We start from the raw sequence: 21,824 nt of genomic DNA on the forward strand, positions 1-21,824 counted from the left end.
GAATGCTGCTGTACTCTGGTGACATGCCCTTGTACTTCACAAAATATGGTGGCCACACCTTCACTGTGGGGCTGAGACTCAGCTCTAAACAGGCTCCATTTTGAGTAGTCATTGACTCATGGGGCCTAAGTTATTTTTTGGAGCAAGTGGATGAGATTGAATTAAGCGATTTCTGGTGACTTTTAACAGAACTCCTGGGTGTGTTTTGAATCTACTGAAATTATTCCACTAATAAGCATATTCTTTGAAATTTTATTTTATGAATGGAAAGTGCATATAACTTCTTTTATCCTTTATTATTAACTGTTTGGTTTTTCTGAACTTTTATATGTGTCTCTTCCCTGATCTAGGGTGGAGTTAATGGATTGACTGGAGATCTGGAATTTGGAGAAAATGGAGGTAACCCCAATGTCCACTTTGAAATCCTTGGAACCAACTATGGAGAAGAACTTGGCAGGGGTGTCCGTAAAGTAAGCCTGAACTTGTTACCATTTCTTTTCTCTATACTGTTGTGGTTTTGCAATATATTTCTCTGCAGTATCATTAAAATACACGTGAGCAGGAATAAGGAAGGAGAGCACTTCTTAGACAGACAGTTGGGCATTTAGAGTACTCTAAGATACATAAGTACATGGAACAATTAATTAGATTCATACCTTAGAATAATTTAACTGAAGAGAAATAACATAGTGCTTCCCTAGTGAAATTGTATCACCTTTCAGTCATTGTGTTAATGCCTTTATGAAATACTAAATTAAATATTTAGACAAAGCTTAGCTGTTTGATTTTTAGTTTGTGACATGCACAACATCAGAAAAAGTGTTTAAGTAAGTTTAATACAATAGTCTTGAAAGTCAGCTATAGAAAGTGACATTATAGTAGAATTTTGTGTCTGGCCTGTAGCCAGAAGATTATACTTTACAGGAAATGATCCTTAGTATATTCTGCAGCTCACGTAATGAGGCAGTTAGGTACCAATAAAGGATGTTTGACAGAATACCATGACTATAGCTCTCGCAAGGAGAATTACAATAGTCCTTGGAGAAATGTCTTTTTCGTACTTTGAACCTGCCACTTTTTCAACATTTTTGTAGGTGAAAACTGCGGGTAAAGTTTGCATACAGAGCTGATAGCAATAAAGGTCTGGGTGTCTGATGTTGACTGTGTTGAGGGTAACTGGCTCTGGATATGCTTCAAAATAAAAGCAGTGACTGGAAAAACCGGACTCACTCCCTCAGTTGCAAGCCTGACACTGTACTCCGAATTTAATGTGACCATTGGGTTATTTCTTTATCTCCTAATGAAGCATAATTTGCCAGTTTTCATTCTTGTACTCAGTCTTACATATTCTCTTTCCAGCTTCTAAAGTTCTACCTTGTTTGCCTGTTTCATCCTTGCTTTGGCGTATAGTAGAAATACATTAATTTATTTTAACTTTTTCAAATATATAAATATGCTACAATTTATTACAATGTTTACACAATAAGACAGTTGCAGTGTTCATACATATATTAAATGACTATATACTATTGTTCTTGTGCATATATTTTTGTGTGGAAGAGTAGAATTAAAATAGAAGACACATACCTTAAACATTACTGGATATCATCAAACCCGTAATTGAAATATATCAATTTTCACTGACTAGAACAGTATAAGTAAGTTCCTGTCACCACATGAGCTAAACACATCCTGATTTGTCGGACTTCTAAGCTTCATTTAATGTCTTGATATAGTGAAGCATCTATTGGTTTCTCTTTCAATTCTCTGACTATAAAACATTCTACTTACTATTTTGGGCATCTCAGATTTCTCTTTGACTTTATTTCCCTTTCAAGTTTTGTTCTTTGTTTGGTTGTTTTCTCTTTAGGAAGTGTGTGTGTGTGTGTGTACTTGGGACTCAGGACAATGGTTAATAGAAATAATTTTGAATGTAGATATATATTTACACTTATATAAACCACACTTTTTGTTATCATCCTGCCTATCTCTCATTGTTACATTGATGATTATGGTTTGGGTTTTCTGAAATTGTCCTTACAGTTGGATTTTATGCTGAAGTTAAGCTGAATTAAATTAACTGTATTAGTAAGGTTAGCATACACTAATCACTTGCCAGTGACAGACAATCTTAATTTTTAAGTAACTAAACATTTATTGATGCAAAACTATTTTTAAATTTGTTTCTTTATTCATTTTACATCCCAATATTAGCTTCCTTCCTCCCAGTATGCCCTCACACAGATCATCACCTCCAACCCTCCCTCCCCTTCTTTTGGGAAGGGACACCCCCTCTGGGCAACTCCCCTCCCATGGCACAACAAGTTACTGCAGGAATATGTTCATCCTCTGCTACTGGTGCCAGAAAAGGCTCCAATTAGGAAAACCCAATCCACTGGCAGACAAGCAATAGATTCAGGAACAGCCCTCGCTCTAACTGTTGGAGTACCCACATGAAGACTGAGCTGCACGTGTGCTAAATATGGACAGGGGGCCTATGTCCAGCTTGTGCTCACTCTTTGGTTCAAGGTTCTGTTTCTGGGAGCCCCCTATGGGTCAGGTTAGTTGACACTGTTGGTCTTTCTGTGGAGTCCTGGTCTTCTTTGGTCCCTCAATCCTTCCCCCAACTCTTTCATAAGACTCTGTGAGCTCCATTTTGTCTTTAGCTGTGGATCTCTGCATCTCTTTCTGTTGGCTGCTGGGTGAAACCTCTCAAAGGACGGTTATGCTAAGCTCCAGGATGGACAAAGCTTAATGGATGGCATTGTCAGATATTTAAAGAACAAAAATAGAAAACAAATGAAAAGTGAAAAGGTTAACATGTTATTTGCGGAAACTAAATATCTTTGAGAAGATGCAGGTGAGGATATTTAGAATGTAAATAAATTGAGCATATTTGAATATTACGACTCTTAAATGACTTTCTGTCATTTAAGAGAAAGAGATGAAGATAGAATAAAATCACATTAGGTTGTGATTGATTTAAAGTATGAAAATAAGTGGAGAGAATGCAATGCAGAAGTAGCTGGTATTCTTAACCTTAAGTGGGGATGCTGTGGCTTACCAGATTACCAAAGAAGGGGTGAAGAAAGAAGCAAGTCAAGTCCTTAGCACAGAATGGGTTTGCAGGTATTAAGGAACTAAGGCAATAGTTACTGAATATAATGGGGTTTTGTTTGTTTGTTTTTGTTTGTTTGTTTGTTTTGCTGGTGAAATCAGAGGTTGAGATTATCTACTAGAGGAAAAGGCACCACAGTAGCAAAAGATATTGGAAATTAGGAAGTCAGAGGATTAAAGTGGCAAACAGGAGACAGAGGGGAATTGCTAGGCAGGACTGACATCACATCCAAGGACGAAAACAAACACTTCACTGTAGCAGTAATCTTGGTTGTGTTTGTCAGCAGCCCTCTGCACACTGAATGAGTTTGACTAATGCAGGCTGGGAATTTTTTTAATCAGGTTGCTGTCCTTTCGTTTTTACTGTTTTTATAGTAATGCAGTTAAACAAATGAGATTAAAGACAATAGTAAGATATGATTAAAGTGACAAAGCTTGAGTCCTGTCCTAGACTGGGTAACAAAGACTAAAGAGATAAAGAGAGTCTCAGCAACAGAAACAAAGTAAGGTTCGAATAGCTTCATCCTGGACATGTCTCAAGCTTCTATCATGACAGGGAAGTAGGAGAGTCTCTGAGCCAGAAAACTGTGAGAAGAGAGTATCTCAGGATAGGAAGGTTGGGGTGCATGGATGCTTATGAAGGTGGCGAACGAGGGCTTCCAGCCTATCAACTCTAGAATTCCTGTGTGTTCCATAATGGCTGGAAGTCAGTGTAGTCACTCCGACCTGTGCAGAATTCAGTGTGGGCTCATTATCTAGCACTAAAGGAACAGTGATATAAAGACATCAAAGTATGTGTATGTCATTTTCAAGTATAGCAGATGACCAAAGGAACTGTTCAGATTTCTACACTCTAGCTTCAAAAATGAACTGAAGTTCTCCTAAGAGCAAATACCATACAGATATTCCACTAAAGGTCACTAGAATTCTTATAAACTACTAACTCTAAGGTGCCTTTTATATTGTTGGCTCCTTCAAATGTGAATCCAGATGTGGTGACACACACCTGCAATTACAGCACTGAAAAGGCTGAGGCAAGACAATTGAGAATTTTAGCACTGCATCTTCTCAATGAAAGAGACCCTGGGTCAAAATAATTTTTCTACTTGTTTAAAAATGGTTAAACATTTCCATTTATTCTAAAACTTTATTCTAAAACTTTACATATTTGGTTAGTGTATATGTGTATACGAGTATGTGTTTCTATACATGAGTGCATGTGTGTGTGTGTATGTGTGCGTGCATGTGCATGTGCGAGCACATGCCTGAAAATGTGACCATGAGTACCACCAGTTGGCACCCTAACATATTTGTTTATCGAGATCATTTTTTCCACAAAAGTCATAAATTTCATAAACTATTTACTTAAATTCTGAATCTTTGCTGTTTTAAAATCACTGTGATTTAGTTGGGGAGATGAAGCTTAGTTAATGTGTAGAGCAATTCCTTCATACAAATATTGGGACAAGCAATAATGCTTTTAAAGATGCAACGAAAGCCTTACCACCCCAATAACTGCATCAGAGATGTATTAGCTATCTGTCCAGAATTAAAGCTCCAGTCTCTACCACTCTATCCACTTCTCAAAAAGAGTAAATGGCTTTCTAACCGAGGGGCTGTCAAGTTGTCAGGGTTTATTGTGCAGCCAGTGGCTGAATGTGCATGATGCTCACATACTTATCGCCTCCAGCAGGGATCCTGTCAGATTTCATGAACCGGGCAGAGTGTGCCTGTTAGGATTTGACCACAGATTCACAATCCTAAATGTTGGATCAGTCCGTGCTGCGTTGGCATTATGTGAATGAAGACTTCGTTCCCCTGAGTTCAGTGGGCATGTGAAAATGGGAAACTCTCGCTGCCTTCTAACCAAAACAAAGAGCTTTCCAAGTTTATGTTTTCTATATATTGTTTTTCTGGGAAGGTGTTTAACTCAGACAATAGTATATTGAAGGTGCATCATGTGTCCTTGAGAAAAATTGAAGTGAAACTCGATGCTTGTTTTTGAGGTCATCAAGATTTTCTGTTAATCCTGTACTCAGGCTTTTCTGCCTGATGCTTCATTCCAACCCAGAATTTCCATGAAAATAATTGCAGCAGTAACATTGTATAAAGCAACCTAAATCTGAGTTTATAATAGAGCTATGTGAAAAGGAAAGCCTATTCAGAATAAAACTATAAAGAATCAATACAGTTTTCCTTAGAGAAGGTATTCTACCACAGCTTTTGTTTTGTTGCCAATGCCACCCACGTTCTGCTGTGAGGAGCTGAGTTCCAGAATTAACGCGTAACATTCTGCCCTAAAGGTCTTCCAACTTTATCATAAAAGGAAAATAAGGCCAGGAAAAGTACATTAAAGCTGCTTCCACATCCAATCTTAACCAGACCATAATGTTTAGGACACTGATTCCCGCCTTCCTAATGCTGTGGCCCTTTAATACAGTTCACATTATTATGGTGACCCCCTAACCATAAAATTATTTTGTTGTTACTTCATCCCCTTTACATATAGTTTATAAAAACAATAAATTTAATTTTACTGCCTCTATTGGATTAAGCCTTCAAAAACATTTTGGTATCACAAAATCACATGATTTCTGAGTAGCCTAATACTTTATAAAATGCTATAATGTTAGAATGTAAAGAATATTGTTCACAGGCATCACCTGTGAAGAAGGAAGTTCTATTGTTTTTGAAATGCAGCCTATGAGAAGGTCTTTTCTGCTTTTAAGATGTTCCATGTGCCATGGCTGGAGGGTGCAGAACATAGCTACATGTTCTGATGTCTAGGTTTTCGCTGCCTTTTCTAGAAGATTAACTTGCTCGTTCGTTAAGATTGCTTCTGCAGCAGACCAGTTTCAGCACTGCCTCTTGAAGATAGAGGAAACTATCACTTATGGAGGTTGGGATGAGGTGACTCCTCCATAACACAGCAAGGATACCTGACAGAGCTGAATTCCAATGCCAGGTTTTGATAGACAAAAAACATCTTTCTGGAAGGACTAGAAAATCACAAAGCGTTGCTTAATGTTGTGATCGACTTTTTATAGGATGCTATATTGTTGTCAAATATTATTTCTGAATGCCACTGTTGGATCTTTTGTGAAAAGATTCTCATATGGTAGCCTGAACAAAAGCCATTTTCACCAATGGGAATGGGAAGCATCCAGTCTATTGTGCCTCTCAGTGCACTGAAAGGTGGGGGAAGCACAAGTTTTCCCATGTTCAGCTTGAGAAAATCCCATGTGTCTCAGATAAGTATTTTTTATTCTCATATCTCTGATCTCCATGTGAGAAGTACACAGTAGGTCTCAGTTCTTAGGCCTTAAACTAAGAAAAGGAGCAAGACCATTGCTCACATGCTTCTCGGGCTTTGGGATTTAGACTAACATCATAGCCTACGATCTGGTTCTCCAACTTACAGATGGCTGATCTTGGTACTTCTTCACATCCATAATTGAATGAACCAATCCTGAATAATATATTTTATATAATATATAGTTAAATTTTTGAATTAACTTATGTGCATGACTATTTTGTCTGAATATATATGTATATGTCTGATGTCTACAGAGGCTGGAGGAAGGTGTCCAATCCCTTGAGAGTGGAGTTACTGTTATTACTCACTATGTAAGTGCTGGAAACAGACCCATAGTTGTCTAGAACAGCATAATCATATATAAGTATATGTAAGTACCAAGAGGATTATGTATGTTATACTTTCTGTGTAGAAAAAACATAATTAATATATATGGTATAGGTTGTTTTTATATTTTTATAGAAGGGAATGATTACGAGGGACTGCTGGGATGATTTAGCAGTTGAGAGCATTTATTGCCTCTGCAGAGTACCTGGGTTCAATTCTAGCACCCGCATGGTGGCTCACAATCATGTGTAACTTTAGTTCCAAGGTTTTAGATACCCTCTTCCTCTTCTAACCTCATTGTACACCAGGCACACATGTGGTGCATATAGATAGATAGATAGATAGATAGATAGATAGATAGATAGATAGATAGATAGATAGATGATATAGATAGAGATAGAGATAGAGATAGAGATAGAGATAGAGATAGAGATAGAGATAGAGATAGAGATAGAGATAGAGATAGAGATAGAGATAGATAGATATAGATATAGATAAAGTAGTGCATAGGCTTCNAGATAGAGATAGAGATAGAGATAGAGATAGAGATAGAGATAGAGATAGAGATAGAGATAGAGATAGAGATAGAGATAGAGATAGAGATAGATTAGATGTAGATGTAGATTTTGAATAGGGGTCAAATAAAGTTCCCACATTCTATTTGGCAGAGAGAGAGAGAGAGAGATAGCTGACATCCAGGTTGGCAAGTTAATACATGGATGCTAGGTAAGTTGACCCACCACAGTTGGACAAACCAAGCAATGCGAACATGATAGCTGTAGCACATAAGGAAATGTCCCTAGGAAAGTTCCTTATCCCTGAATCTTGATTGATGGGAAAATGTAACTGTAACTTGGCACAGGTATCTGTAATTTTCACTTAAAAGATCTTTAACACTCTGGCTCTAATACACAGTTCAGCTCCTTACTCTGTCCTTTGTCCATGATAAATCACTAGTGGCTTGATTACAATAAACTCTGTTTTCTTTATTGACTTGGTGTTTAAGTTGTGTTGGATTCAAGTGGACCCTCTTACAATAAATAAATAATTTTTTAAGAAAAAAATAAACCATTTTCTGTAAAGTAGCTGCTATTGCTCTGTAAAATGTGAGACACCCTGTGTTCATACAGAGGCTCAACGATTCTTTCAATATCTCTGGTACATGTGAAGTGTTGATTGGTTTGGCCTCAAATAGCATAAAAGATACAGAAGATAAAAGACTTAGTTTCCTTTTTATTCTACTAGATCACACCCAGAATAAACCAGAATGACATCTCCTCATGCCTGATTTTGGAGCCCCCATCCTCAAGACACAGACACACACTACCAATAAAATTCTATGCAATTCAGATTCATAGATGCAATATGTATGATAGTACTCACTCTCCTGAAAATGAGTACCTGTTTAACTTTAACCTAAACTGTAATTGCTGTCTAGTACTCAATATGAGAACATAGTTCTGTGAGGAAAGCAGACTTTGAATCTGCAGAAATGAGAAGAGTTACTTATTTAAGCCTTGCCCCTTGTGGTTGCATCCATTAAATGGCAGGTATAGAAGCTTATTTCAAATAGGTGACACGAAAGCATCTATGGTGCCTGTAAAGAACTCAAAAGCAAAGCACTTATTCATCTATAAACTCTTAGCAGACCCATGTGACACATTTTGACATTTACAATGTCAATAGAAACACAATCTTGAGGGATTTCCAATGTACCCAGACTTCTAGCATTCACACCGTCTGATTGATTGCAGTCTGCTAAGGTGTTTGAGTGAATAGCATCCTTATTTTCTCAGCCTCATCTGGTTTTCTTAAGGGGATTATTAATTATCCTTTTACAGGGATGCATTATATACAGTGATGATAATTACAAACTGTGTGCAGTCCTAGGCACACAATCTGATAACATTTACCAGGACCCATTTGTTTGGGATATGAGTAGCATCGACTGTTCAAAGTAATAGTGTGTTTGTATTGATGATGAGGTGTGTTAGTTGTGGTTTTGGCAGCAGCTGCTTACTGCTTCCTTTCTATCTCATGCCGCATTTCAGTAATATTATCCTTTCTTTTTTTTTTAATATTATCCTTTCTTAAAATCAGTGTATCTGATTTAATATATATATATATATATATATATATATATATATTAAGATTAAGATTAAAAAATAATTAAGATTAAGTGAGGAAGACTAGTTTATTAGGCTAGGGGTGGCTTAAATGTGTATTCTCCTCCCTTTAAATTTTCTATCATTAATTTCTTTCTTCAGAAACAATAATAGATTACAATAGGAACAATCACCCCATATTCTTGCTGCTCCACAGAACAGGATGTTGGTTTTATGCTGGACAATGTGCCGTATGCTGTTATTACCTACATGATGCTACCTATCGGCTATTTTGTACACAATAGAGCTCTGCTACTTAGAATGTAGCTTGCATTTCCAAAAAGCCTGGAGAGTTTTCCTTCATGACTGTGACCTAATTGTGTATCTATCATTATAACACTGTTATAAAAGGAGGACATTCCAAAGTACAAAGTTTATAAACATATAAATACTTTTTATTGAGACTTTAAACCAATACCCAAAATTAAAATGAACAAATTCTACTTATACAAAGGTAAGTAGTTTTGAAAATGTAAAGTTCCATCTTTACTGACGCCTTTGAAAGGCATGTAGATATGCTGATTAGAAAAGGAGCATTGATTTCTAGCTGTGGGGCAAGAAGTAGCATTTCTATCTTCTGGTTTCACAGAAATTCTGTGGTAAAGTATTGCTTCTTTATTTTTGGTGGGGTGTATGTTGAGTGAAGAAAATGCTAATCAAACTTATTTGAAGTTTGAAAGGATTATCAGAAACAGTATATGATTGCTTACCCTAATACCACCTTACAGTTGTAGGTAATTTTGAAGACCTGTTTGCTGAGTGGACACAGAGGTCATTTTATTGATACCCAAATAGTATCTACACCACCAGGCTATCCAGTGCATCATGTTATGAGATGCAAAACTTTGGTATTTTAACAATATATAGTTCTTTTTTATTCATTTTGTTGTTGTTGTTGTTTATTTTGGTTTTTTTTTTGCAAAAACAATTTTTATTAGATATTTTCTTTATTTACATTTCAAATGCTATCCTGAAAGTCCCCTATACCCTCCCTCCCACCCTGCTCCCCAACCCGCCCACTCCAGCTTCCTGGTCCTAGCATTCCCCTGTACTGGGGCATTTAATCTTTGCAAGACCAAGGGCCTCTCCTCCCAATGATGGTCGACTAGGCCATCCTCTGCTACATATGCAGCTAGAGACACGAGCTCTGGGGTACTGGTTAGTTCATATTGTTGTTCCTCCTATAGGGTTGCAGACCCCTTCAGCTCCTTGGGTACTTTCTCTAGCTCCTCCATTGGGGGCCCTGTGTTCCATCCAATAGCTGACTGTGAGCAATATACAGTTATATCAAGTAAATATTCCAGATGTTAAAAATTGACAATGACGTTACAGCATGACAATTTTATTCTTACCTTTATTTTCTATTATTGTATGTACATATAACTGACATGTGTGTGAGCACACATCAATCTTTTTGGACAAACTCCAAACAATTCCAAACGCCAGTTTTCAAGGTGATAATTTCAAAGTAGTAAACGCATTTATTCTGAAACAAAGTCTCCATATTAAGATCTTACATATATATTATCTACAATTATGCCTGTGAGTTTACTGATGCTGATCTGTACTCTGAATTACACCTCACCTTCTGCCAATCAGCCTTAGACATATTTATTTAACTAAGGCCAAAAAAAAAAAAAATCATTGTAAAAATTGTTAGGTTTTACTTTATCAGCATCTTCCCAAGAATTCTAAATGTTTTTCTTTTTAATTTGTTATTGAAAATTGATATTTTTCTTCCTGCAATATATGCTGATTATGGTTTCCCCTCCCCCAACTCCTTCCAGATCCTATCTACTTTGCAACTCACTGAAATTTATACCTTTGTTTCATTCTCTCTTCCTCTCTTTCTTTCTCCCTCTACCTCTCTTTCTCTCTCCCTCCGTCCCTCCCTCCCTCTCTCCCACATTAGAATATAAATAGGAATCCAGAATAATAGTAGCACGATAAATAAATTGAAGTATAAGGAAACAAAACAAACAGAAAAAGAAAGTGCAAAGAAAGACAAGAAACACATACAGAAGCTGAGAGAGATGCATTCTCACACAGAGAAAACCCACAAAACCAAAACCATCATGTAGAAGCAAACATCTCTCTGGGGAAAAAATTAGCCAGACATAGATTTGTGGGAAAAATTACCATTGAGTTTCTTTTGTGGTGTTCATCTACTGCTTGGCATGGGGCCTGTATTTCAGTGTGGTTTGTGTACCCAATGAGACTTCGTTGGAGAAAATTAGTTTTTCCTTTGAGAGAAGTTAGAGATAGCTTCTGGGTTGGGGATGCCTACTTCCCTTCTGAGCACTGGGGTTCCATTAGCCCCGGACCCATGCAAGGGCCTTCTGCTTCCCCAGTCTCTGTGAGTTCATGTGTGTCAGTCCCTGTTGTTTCCAGAAGGCCTTATTTCCTGGAGTCTTTCATCCTCACTGACTCTTAACCATTTTCCATCCCCTCTTTTGAAGAATTCCCTGAGCCCTACGGAAAGGGATTTGATGAAAACAATTCATTTAAGACTGAGTGTTTCAAGGTTGCTCATTCCCTGCACATTGCATAGTTGTGGGTCTTTGTATGGTTGAGTCAGATTCTAATTATGAGTATAGCAGACTGTTGCTCAGAGCCACTTTATTGTTACATTCCCTTAGCAGAACTGTCATACCTGACTTTCCTGTAGGAACACTGTCTAGACAATAGATAGTCTCAGGGTCTTGGCCACTTGAGCAGTTCCAGGAATGGGTTGCAGCTCATGTAGAACTGAAATCTCATCAGATATCTGTTGGTTACTACCACAGACTGTATGCTCTAGTTGTACCAGTGTATCTTGTAGGCCAGTCACCATAAAACTTTCTATGCATTATATAAGTAATCTTACCAAGTTGTACTGGAAGCTGGTGTTATGCAGATGTACTTTCAATAGGCGATAAAGACACTGCATAAGAAATTCGACAACACTTTATCAATTCTAGTGATTCAAACACAATGAAGGGCTTTATGTTCTTTGGCAGTATTTTTTTTAAAAAATTCAGTAAATATGCTATTTCAGGATTACTAAATTTTATTATAAGAGCAAAATAGCATTTCTGAAGTTCTTTTTTAATAACCAAGAGTGAGAAGTGAACCCTATTTTAGCATAATTCAACCAACAACTTGGATTAATGTGGGGCATGCTTTGAGATGTGTAATTAATAAAATGAAGGCATCTGTCTGAATCTAATCATCAGGAGTAAGTGACTGGATCCTCCTGATGAGAATGGCTCTCATCTCTCAGACACTTCTGAAGCATTATTCAGTCAGAAGTTGCAGAAGGTTGTAATACCCTGGAGTAGCTGAATAAAAGCAGTTTTGTGCTTTAAATGGAAATGTATTGGAAATGCTTTGCTGGGGAATTTCTTCCTTTTACTCTTTCAAGGTTGATATGATTCGTATCCTGGACTGAGATGAGAAATCATTCAGTCCCAGGTTCAGACATTTCAGAGCTGCTGATTGTAGTCATTCAGAACAATGACACGATTTGAATAAGTACACTTTCCATTAAGCAGGAGACAATTTTTGTTCAGGTCTATGGAAAATTGTCATACTCCTCCCTCTCATGGAGAACACATTGTATTAATGTATAATTTTCCTTGGAAAGAAAATTGGAAAGTGTGCAATTATTTTTAGGAGAAACACAGCATTTGTAATGTAGGCATGAGTTCTCATTCTAAATGACTTTAAGGAAAACCATAGAGTAATGTTACCTTCTTTACTTTTCTCTGGTCTCAGCAGTTTCTGGTTCCTAAACACCATTCATTTTCTGTTCATATAGTATTAGATGAATTGATTATACAATTTCTACTGCACTTTGTACTTTAGATCTATGTTTTAAAATACAGAATCATGGCAAAATTTCTTTTAATAGGAAATATTCTTGATTTACCCCAACCATTTGAGGGGAAACCAAAATTGAAGATAAAACAGCAAACTTGATGTGACATCATATTAGGTCATGTATATACACTCCAAACAACAACATCTATGGAGTGAGGGGTTTGGAGAGCTTAAGGTCTTGCCCTGGAAACCTTTAGTTTGTTAGAAGGATGACCAACGATGTCCTACCAGGGTGTGCCCTTCCCTTCATACAGTGATATGCAAGTGAAGGTCTGTGCACCTTTTTTTTTTCATTGAAGGTACAGAATCCCTCTCCAAATCTATTTATAGTTATAGTTTTACCACGTTTATTTAACAAATACAAACCTAGTCAGATTCTTTTTATATGAGCTATGTGTACTGTGTGTCCTGACATAAAAGACTTAGAAACAAAATATCCTGACACTCCATTGGGTCTCAGGTCATAACTGTAGCTTAGCATGATGTATAGATGCTACAGTTCATTGAAAACACTCAGGGTTTATTTCATACATTCATGTTGGAACGACAATATCTTTGAACATCTGACTTTGACAAAATGCTTACATTTGGTGCCCATGGAATAAACAAGAAATATGAATAATAGGCGAGGCTCAAGGAATTTAAGGTTTTTCCAATTAGATCCAATAACATGTGAGAAGTGGAGGATGCCCTTTCTGGTTGTTGAGAAATGTACAAGACAGCTTGCTCCCAAGCAATTTGATTTCCGGCTTTAGCAGCATCAATAGCAGAAGTCACATTAAAGCTAAAATGGAGCCAAGACGCTAACAAAGGTTTTGTTGTCTGCCAACCCTGGTTGTGGCAATTAGATCTTTAAGAGCAAAGGATTCTGTAATAGAGGCAGTGCGACAGGTGTCCTTCAATGAGATGAAACAACACTGTGTTAGAGGAAGGCCTCTAGTAAGAAAGGAAAAATGTAGTGTATTGATTAGTCTTTTGATAGTAGCTTTAAAGAAAGGGTTACATTTAGTAAGCATTTTAACTACAATAATGTACATAGTTCTAATTTTAAAACTATTGGGACACTACACAGAAGGAAATTAAATTTGTAGGAAGTAAACAGAAAATCTATCCTTCATCAATTAAAAAGAAAGAGAATTCTATGAATATTAAGCATTTACCAAAAAAATGCTAGAAATGTTAGTACAATAGGTATCTGTGGACTGTCATTATTTTTATGATGCTATGTCAATTCTATTTCTTGCATTATGCAAGAAAATTATACTCTTGTCATTTTCCTTTTCTCCAAGTTATTTCTTACTTTAGTGTTAGAAACAAACAAGACAGTCTCTATTTTTTATTGCTAGAAAGTGGATATACAATATAAAAAATCAAATGTTACTGAATTATAACCTCTAGGTATAGAATGATGCTTTCAGTAACAACTATTTTCTAATTAATTACAGGTCACAGTCTTAAAAAGTATTTCTATCATAAAAACCTGTACTCTATGATGGAGTAGGAACACAGGAACATAGTATAGCAGTGACATTCATTACTGTTATCACAAAGACAAACCAAGATAATATAAATAAATTGAACAGAGATAAAGGCCAAATTTTTCTCTGCTGGTATGAAAATAAGATGTTTATAATAAAAACCTCACCAATATTTCATTTAGGTAGAAAAAAAACCTGAAAAATTTTGTTGATCCAAGGTCAAAGACCAAAACAATGCTACAGTTTGCTAAACCATCCATGAAAATTACTAAAGTAGTTATAAAACTGTGCTATAAAAAAAAAACTCACAGAAGAATTAAAGAATTTTAGGTTAGAAAGTAAATGATATCAATAGTACTTTAATGCACTCTCTAATGGCAAACATACAGAACAGATGCAGACAGGTATCAACTGCTATTTGGTATGACAGGGAACAAGCATGACCTATCAAGACCCCCTCAGTGTCCAGTGGAACAATCTGAAAGGTAGAATAACTCAACCTGCCACATGGGTCTACAGAGCATGCCAACCTGCTCTGAGCTATGTGCAGTTGACTGTGAACCACAGCTGGGAAAATCATCTAAACCCGGGGCTGACCATCTAAACACAGAGGCTATGACTGGCCTCTGCAGGTGGTGCATGGGCTCACTCATCCATCAGCTTTGTTGTTCTTACCAGAAAGCCCATGCGTAGAATGGGGTAGTAGGAAAAGTTCTGTCACAGCAGTCTACTGGAAGAAGCTGGCGCTAGCTCAAGGGTCTAGGAAGTGATGTTCAGACTTCTTACCCTAAAGGCCGTGATGCCAGGAAAAAAGAAACCTCAGAGAATGAGAGGAAATGGCTAAAGGAAAAGAGTCAAGTAAATGTGCCTGCCTAGTTTCTCCTTTCACTCAAAGCAGGTCTCAGTTACACTCTTAACTTATAAATATTTGATCAACTAATATTCTATGAATCAATGAGAACAATTATGATAGACTACATAGAAAAGAAAAGTATTTAATTTGTTTTGTTTAGCAACCATGTGTTCATCATGGTTCTGTAAAGAAGAGAACTGATAGAAGGGATATATACTTCATATGAACTAAAAAGCCAGGAGAGAAAAGTGTGTTTTCAAGAGGGCTTTGGTAGGATGACTTACATCCTTATAGCTTAAGGGCTGAATTAGTTATCAGCAATGGCCACTTGCATGCTGGCGAGACTGAGAACCTTTTAACTGCTCAGTCCATGAGGGTGGAGCCTCAGCAGTTCCAGGCAGGTTGGCACTGGAGCTGGAATATTCTTGGACAGTCACTTGGTATTCAGTTCACCTTGAAAGACCTAAGAAGCTGGGTTCTCATGTTAGCCAAGGAGAACATCAGGAGACAGTATCATACTCATAAGCAAAGGCAGGGAGCCAGTAGCACTGCCTTTCACTCAGAGCTTTCCATAACTGAGCCACTGTCAGAAGGTGAGGCCCATTCCCGGAGAGAGTTTTCTCTTTTGTTAGTACTTTCCTAACAACTGCTGCTGCAGACCAACCATCAGCCATTTCTCTCCCTTGATTCCAGATCCAATCAATTTGGCAATCAAGATTAACTATTTATTACAGGCACCTTGCAGAAGTAAGATTCTGAACTGTAAATTGATTTAGTATCACTAGATTATCAACTCATGATAGCTGCTCTCCGCGCAACATGTAAATTAATCACAATTAGGCATCAACATTGGGAAAAGTTAATCTCTCACTAACTAGTATTTCAGGCTGCTGAAGAAGAAACCAGAGAAATAAATACTCTTTTAAAGCACGAAAATCTTAATTTTTGAAATCACTTCTGTTAAACACAAACATTAGATCTCATCAAGGGCACATTTAAAATGTATAAATTTAAGTCTTAAGAATGATATTTTACTGAAGAAATTTAGAAACGTAAATGGCAGAAATAAATCCAATGTTCATGACCATGAAAGCTATTGAATCTTTATGGAAAGTGTTTGCTAGGATATGTTAAAGCACAAGAGGGTGATAATGAAGATGTTCAGTCACGTCTAACCCTACATTTCACCAAAACAAAAAAAATAAAAAATAAAAATGTGGCTGTACTGATCACATAATGAGGCTCTATATCTATATTTTCTTAACTCCTAATTCTACGTCCTAATTGGACTTAGAATAAGCACTCCTTTCCAATGTGTATATCCCCAGTCTACTGAGATTTCAGTTTTCTTGGTTCTTTGAAGATTCTATTTAATACTAAGGGTTTGCATTAGTCAGTTTTCCACTACTATAACACAATAACTGAAGTAATAAACTTACAAGAAAGAAAAATTAATTTGGCTGACATTTAGAGTTGTTTGGTCATATTATTTTAAGTGAGAATAAGGCAGGTGATCATGGTATGAATGAAAGGTAAAATACACCCTAGTAGCTTTCCTGGGTACAGGAAAAGGAAAGAGAGTGGTGAGAGCCATTGGTGTTCTATATCACCCTTTAAGGCTTGCCCAGGGATCTAATTCTTCCTATGAAGCCATATTTTTGGCACGTTTTTTACCTTTTAATAGAATCAATGCAAAGTGGGAGAACCCATTTAACACGTGTATTTGGAGAACATTCCAGATCCAAGCTATAGCAGAATTTTGGAACTATGTTCTTCCTAGCTTTAACTCTCAACTTCACGCAGCCTGGAGGTGTATGATAGGAGATCATTGACTGAAGAATTGCCTTGGTCAAACTGACCTTTGAGCATGCCTGTGATAGTGGTGGCCTTGGGATCAATTGATGCAGTACTGACTCAGCATTGTGGAAGACATCATCCATAGGCAGGTAGTCCTTGGCTGTATAATGCAGCTAACTAAGCATAAGCCTGAGGAGGAAGCCAGAAAGCAACCCATCATTCGAACCTAATTCCTTTTCCAAGTTCCTGCTTGAATTCTTGCCTCAACTTCCCTCTATAATGGACTGTGGCCTGGAAGTGTAAGATGGATTAAGCCCTTTCATCTCTTAAGCTTCTTTTGATTATAGTATCTTATCACAACAGAGACAGAACTAGAATAGGTTAGTGTTTTAAAATAAGTATATTTCTGTTCCCATTGACACTGTTAAATGAATGATAAGAGATTTAAAAAAAATAAAGCTTGTTGACCTTATGATACTAATATTTGTATTTCTTCCACTTTATTTATGAGTGAATATTCTTGTGGTCTAGTACTTTATATGGGATGCATATGGAACAGAATGTTAGCTATGAGATTATCCTCAAATGGGGCAGATTCTCCTGGCTTGGTGCTTTGTGTGAGATCATATGTATATGATCTCACATATCTACAAGAGCATGTTAGCTATGATAGTGTCCTACTGCAAAACATTTATTCTCTATGTACATTAATGCTTACTTTAGAATTAAGTTGTCTTCATAATGAAGAGTTTCAACTAGTGTTTTGATCAAGTATAATTCCAAAGCTCATTACAAAATCAATTTTACTTTGAGAACAAGGTTTTTCTCTATATTGTAAATAACTTTTAAAAGTTTCCATTTGATCTCTATAAAAGCTACTAAAGCAATTTATTATGTATCAAATTGTAAAAGCATAAACATCTATATGCTTTAAAACAAAATGACCCAGTATAAAATATTTTAAAATAGCACAGAAAGGATTGTCCAGGTAATTTTTTGTTAGAAGTCAAAGAGTAGTGACTCCTGCATAACACTGTCTTAAAATAATGCAGGCAAATCTACTTGAGAAATAGGAATTGGAAATAGCTAGATGAAATATGTTGCTGGGACTGGCCCGTGAAGGTTCTAGCCCAGAGCTACAGATCCCAACACAATGGTTCTGTGATTCCTGTTTTGTTCAGATACGAACCAGAAGCCTCACACTCCTGTCATTTTCCTTTCCCCACCAACATGGACTACACCTTTTGAGTTGCTTCTTGACTTGGTCACACTGCTGAGCAAACTAGTATTAATGGGATGGTAGGAAGTGCATCATGGATATTGTAAGCTGTTACTAGCTGCAGTGTTGACCATACAGAAGATCAAAAATAGCTGTGGAGTTTACCAACACTGCTTTGTGGCCTGAAGCACTCTTTCTTTATAGTAATTAATGATGAAACCTAAGATGGGTGTAACCTTTGCCCAACCTTTGCCTTTCACTGCCAATATGACAATTCTGAGAGATACCGTAACTGTTGCTAATTATATGGTGTCTGTCTAGAAGGGAGTGTAGATGTTATGTAAGTGTTTTAGGTTTTGACATGCTTGCTTCCTTTGTATATTGTCACCTATATTGAGGCATGTACACACACTTTCGTTTCGGTAGCTCCTTACAATGGTAAAGAATTTTTAGTTCCAGAATCTAAAAATATAATTCAAACAGTAACAATAACAAAAAAAAAACCAAACAAGAGAATTAAAGGAATGAACAAAAACTACATGCACAACAAAACAAAAACTAAGGCAGAGTGCCACACAGAAGTTTGTACTGTGTCAACCTTGATATTACCTGTTCTGTTTCTAGCTTTTTCCACAAAGAGTTTGGGTATATAAAATCAACATTAAAGACATTAAGTGGTGGAATAATAGAGAATTATCAAATAAATGATATACCAGAACAAAGTCAATATCTAATCAAGAAGAAATAGGAGAGACTTTACAATATTGATAGCAGAGAATTTCAACTTAATACAGAAGAATACTAAACATTATCTAAGGTTATATGCTGTATTTACTACAGTGATGTTTAAGATTATGGTTCTAGTTTCACTGCATCTCTGTTTAGTTTCTGGGCATATACCCAAAATATGCTCCAATATGTAAGAAGGACACATGCTCCAGTGTGTTCATAGTAGTCGTATTTATAATAGACAGAAGCTGGAAACAACTGAGATGTCCTTCAACAAAGGAATGGGTACAGAAAATGTGGTACATTTACACAATGAAGTACAACTTAGCTGTTAAAAATGACTTCATGAAATTCTTAGGAATATGGATGGAACTAGAAAATATCATTCTGTTTAAGGTACACCAATCACAAAAGAAATCACAATATGAACTCACTGATAAGTGGATATTGGCTCAGAATACCCAAGATACAATTCACAGATCACATGAAGCTCAAAAAGGAGAAAGACTAAAGTGTGGATGCTTCAGTCCTTCTTAGAAGGGGAAACAAAATATTCATGGGAGGAAATACGGAGACAAATTGTGGAGCAAAGACTGAAGGAATGACCATGCACAGACTGCTCCACCTGGCGATCCATCCCGTACAGTCACCAAACCCAGACACTATTGCAGATGCCAACAAATGTTTGATGACAGGAGCCTAATATAGCTGTCTCCTGAGAGGCTCTGCCAAAGCCTAACAAATACAGAGGCAGATGCTTACAGCCAACCATTGGACTGAGCACCAGGTCCCCAGTGGAGGAGATAGAGGAAGGACTGAAGGGGCCGAAAGGGTGGCAACCCCATAGCGAGAACAACAATATCAACCAACCACCCCCCCCCCAGAGCTCCCAAGAACAAAAGCACCAACCAAAGAATGTACATGGGTGAGGAATCACCCTCATAGAGGGGAAGGAGGTATGGGGTAGGGGGTTTCTGGAGGGAAAATTGCAAAAGGGAATAACATTTGAAATGTGAATAAAGAAAATATCCAATAAAAGAAAAGCAATGAAAAAAAAGAAGGAACAGAAAAGAAAAAGATATTGGTTCTAGTTCCAGCCCCTGTGTTCTCCCCACCTTCCACAATGTTCCATCAGCTATGCAGGCTTCCTGACCAGGCGCGGCCTTCTCAGCATCTCCTTGTGGGGCAGTATCCATGGAAGACTTCCCTCACCGCTGTAGCTTATAAGGCAAAGAAAACACATCTCACATTTAATTATGTTTTGATTTTATCTGAAGTATAACTAAAGGGCTGAGGGTTAATAATTGTGACCCAAATACAGATTTTTCAAGGACCTATATTTACTCAAAGAGCAAATATAAAATACCTTGGAATTGGATAATCCTTAAACAACTACATATATTTATTCCCCAAGGTGCTTTCTAGGTTAATCCAAGCCTACCTACTTGTTGGCAACAACTTTAGAAATTAAAAAAAAAGAAATTATTAATAACCTTGTATTCTGAAAAATGTTACTAATATTTAGTGTTTATTCCCCTTACTTTCCAAGCTTGATTCAGGATAACTGTGTAGGGTTATTTACACAACCAGATATTTTAAAAGATGTATACTATATTTTAGTTTCATTTTCATTTTAAATAAATAAATGCAAATAAATTTAAATAAACTTAAATTTAAATAAATAAATGCAATGAATATTTTATTGAAACTGAAATATTTATATACCATTATTTAACATTTTAAAATTATATTTCCTTTTTAATACATTTATTTAATTTTTGCACTTCCAGTATTAGCTATAGAAATCCCTGACAAAAAAGTGACTCCCCAGTATGCCTATGGCCACAAGGCCCCATGGGACCTGAGATCAAGCACTGGCCAACATTAAAAGAAATGACTTAACACATAAAAATCAGAAACAAAAATATATACAACGTGGACCAAAAAACTCAGTCTGTGTTTCCCTTGCCCAGTCTAGCATCAAAATTTGTAGAGCAATGGAAGATACTCTGTGAATTAGATCTGAGAAATGACCCAACATTACAAGAGAAAGGGAAAGAAACAAACATACATAGGCAGGTAGAGTCAGCTATTTGATCCACATAGTAGAGACTTTGGGTTTTAAAATTTAGAATATATAGTTACTCATAACTATATAAAGGGTATGTTTTTCAGTACTTAAGAAATTGTCTTCAATTAATTATTTTTATTTAAATTATAAAGAATCCTAGATTGATTGAAAAGATATATGTCAATATTCAAGCAATACAAGTACAATTCAAGGGTACAGGATAAAGATGATGTGACTCTACATTCACCTAAGTAAGGCTTTCATGTAGAAAACATTAAAAGAACCTATTAATTAGGACAGAGGTTTGACAGTTTTTGAAATCACTATTTTTTGTATGTAAAAACAAAATACATTAAGAAAAATATGATAAAATCCAAAGTTAACTATGCCACACGTGAAATGACCCCACAGGGGTTGGTAAGAATTACACAATCTGCTTAAAGCACAGACAACCACATCCAAACAGTGGATGGAGCTTGGGGACTCTTATGGAAGAATAGCAGGAAGGATTGCAGGCCCCTAGTTTCCAGGCTGAGCAATTTGAAAAGGCAGTGTCGGAACTGACCAGACACATAACAGCCTCTCTAAGGATACAGCTAGTGTACCCTTTCAAACAGCTAGTGTGGCTCCACATCATTGGAAAGAAATACACTTATCTTAATTGCCACAAAATAGGAGCATAAAAGTCAACTGAACGTAGTTTCAATTCATTAAAATGAATTCCTTTGATTTAAAGCAAGCCGGGAAAGAGTTCTGTTTTGTGTGGCTTGAAACTGTTACCTGTCTATAATGAGCCCTCTTGCTGAACTTATCTCTTGTCAGGTTTCATTCAAGCAGTGAATCAATGGGATCCAATCTATGCTGAAGTGAAATTTAGGAAAAAAAAAAAAA

The 21,824-nt window shown here is 36.7% G+C and overlaps 1 protein-coding gene across 2 annotated transcripts in view; it reads left to right on the forward strand.

The window, feature by feature from the left end:
• The window catches only part of Grid2 (glutamate ionotropic receptor delta type subunit 2), a 1,393,897-nt gene that overhangs the window by 846,810 nt on the left and 525,263 nt on the right, over positions 1 to 21,824 (forward strand). For both annotated transcript variants that reach the window (XM_029535429.1, XM_021188898.2), the window contains exon 8: positions 351 to 470. In XM_029535429.1, the coding sequence (XP_029391289.1) occupies positions 351 to 470 (120 nt within the window). The remainder of the gene's footprint in view (positions 1 to 350; positions 471 to 21,824) is intronic.

The sequence above is a fragment of the Mus pahari genome, chromosome 2, assembly GCF_900095145.1.
Source record: "Mus pahari chromosome 2, PAHARI_EIJ_v1.1, whole genome shotgun sequence".
Classification (NCBI taxonomy): Eukaryota; Metazoa; Chordata; class Mammalia; order Rodentia; family Muridae; genus Mus; species Mus pahari.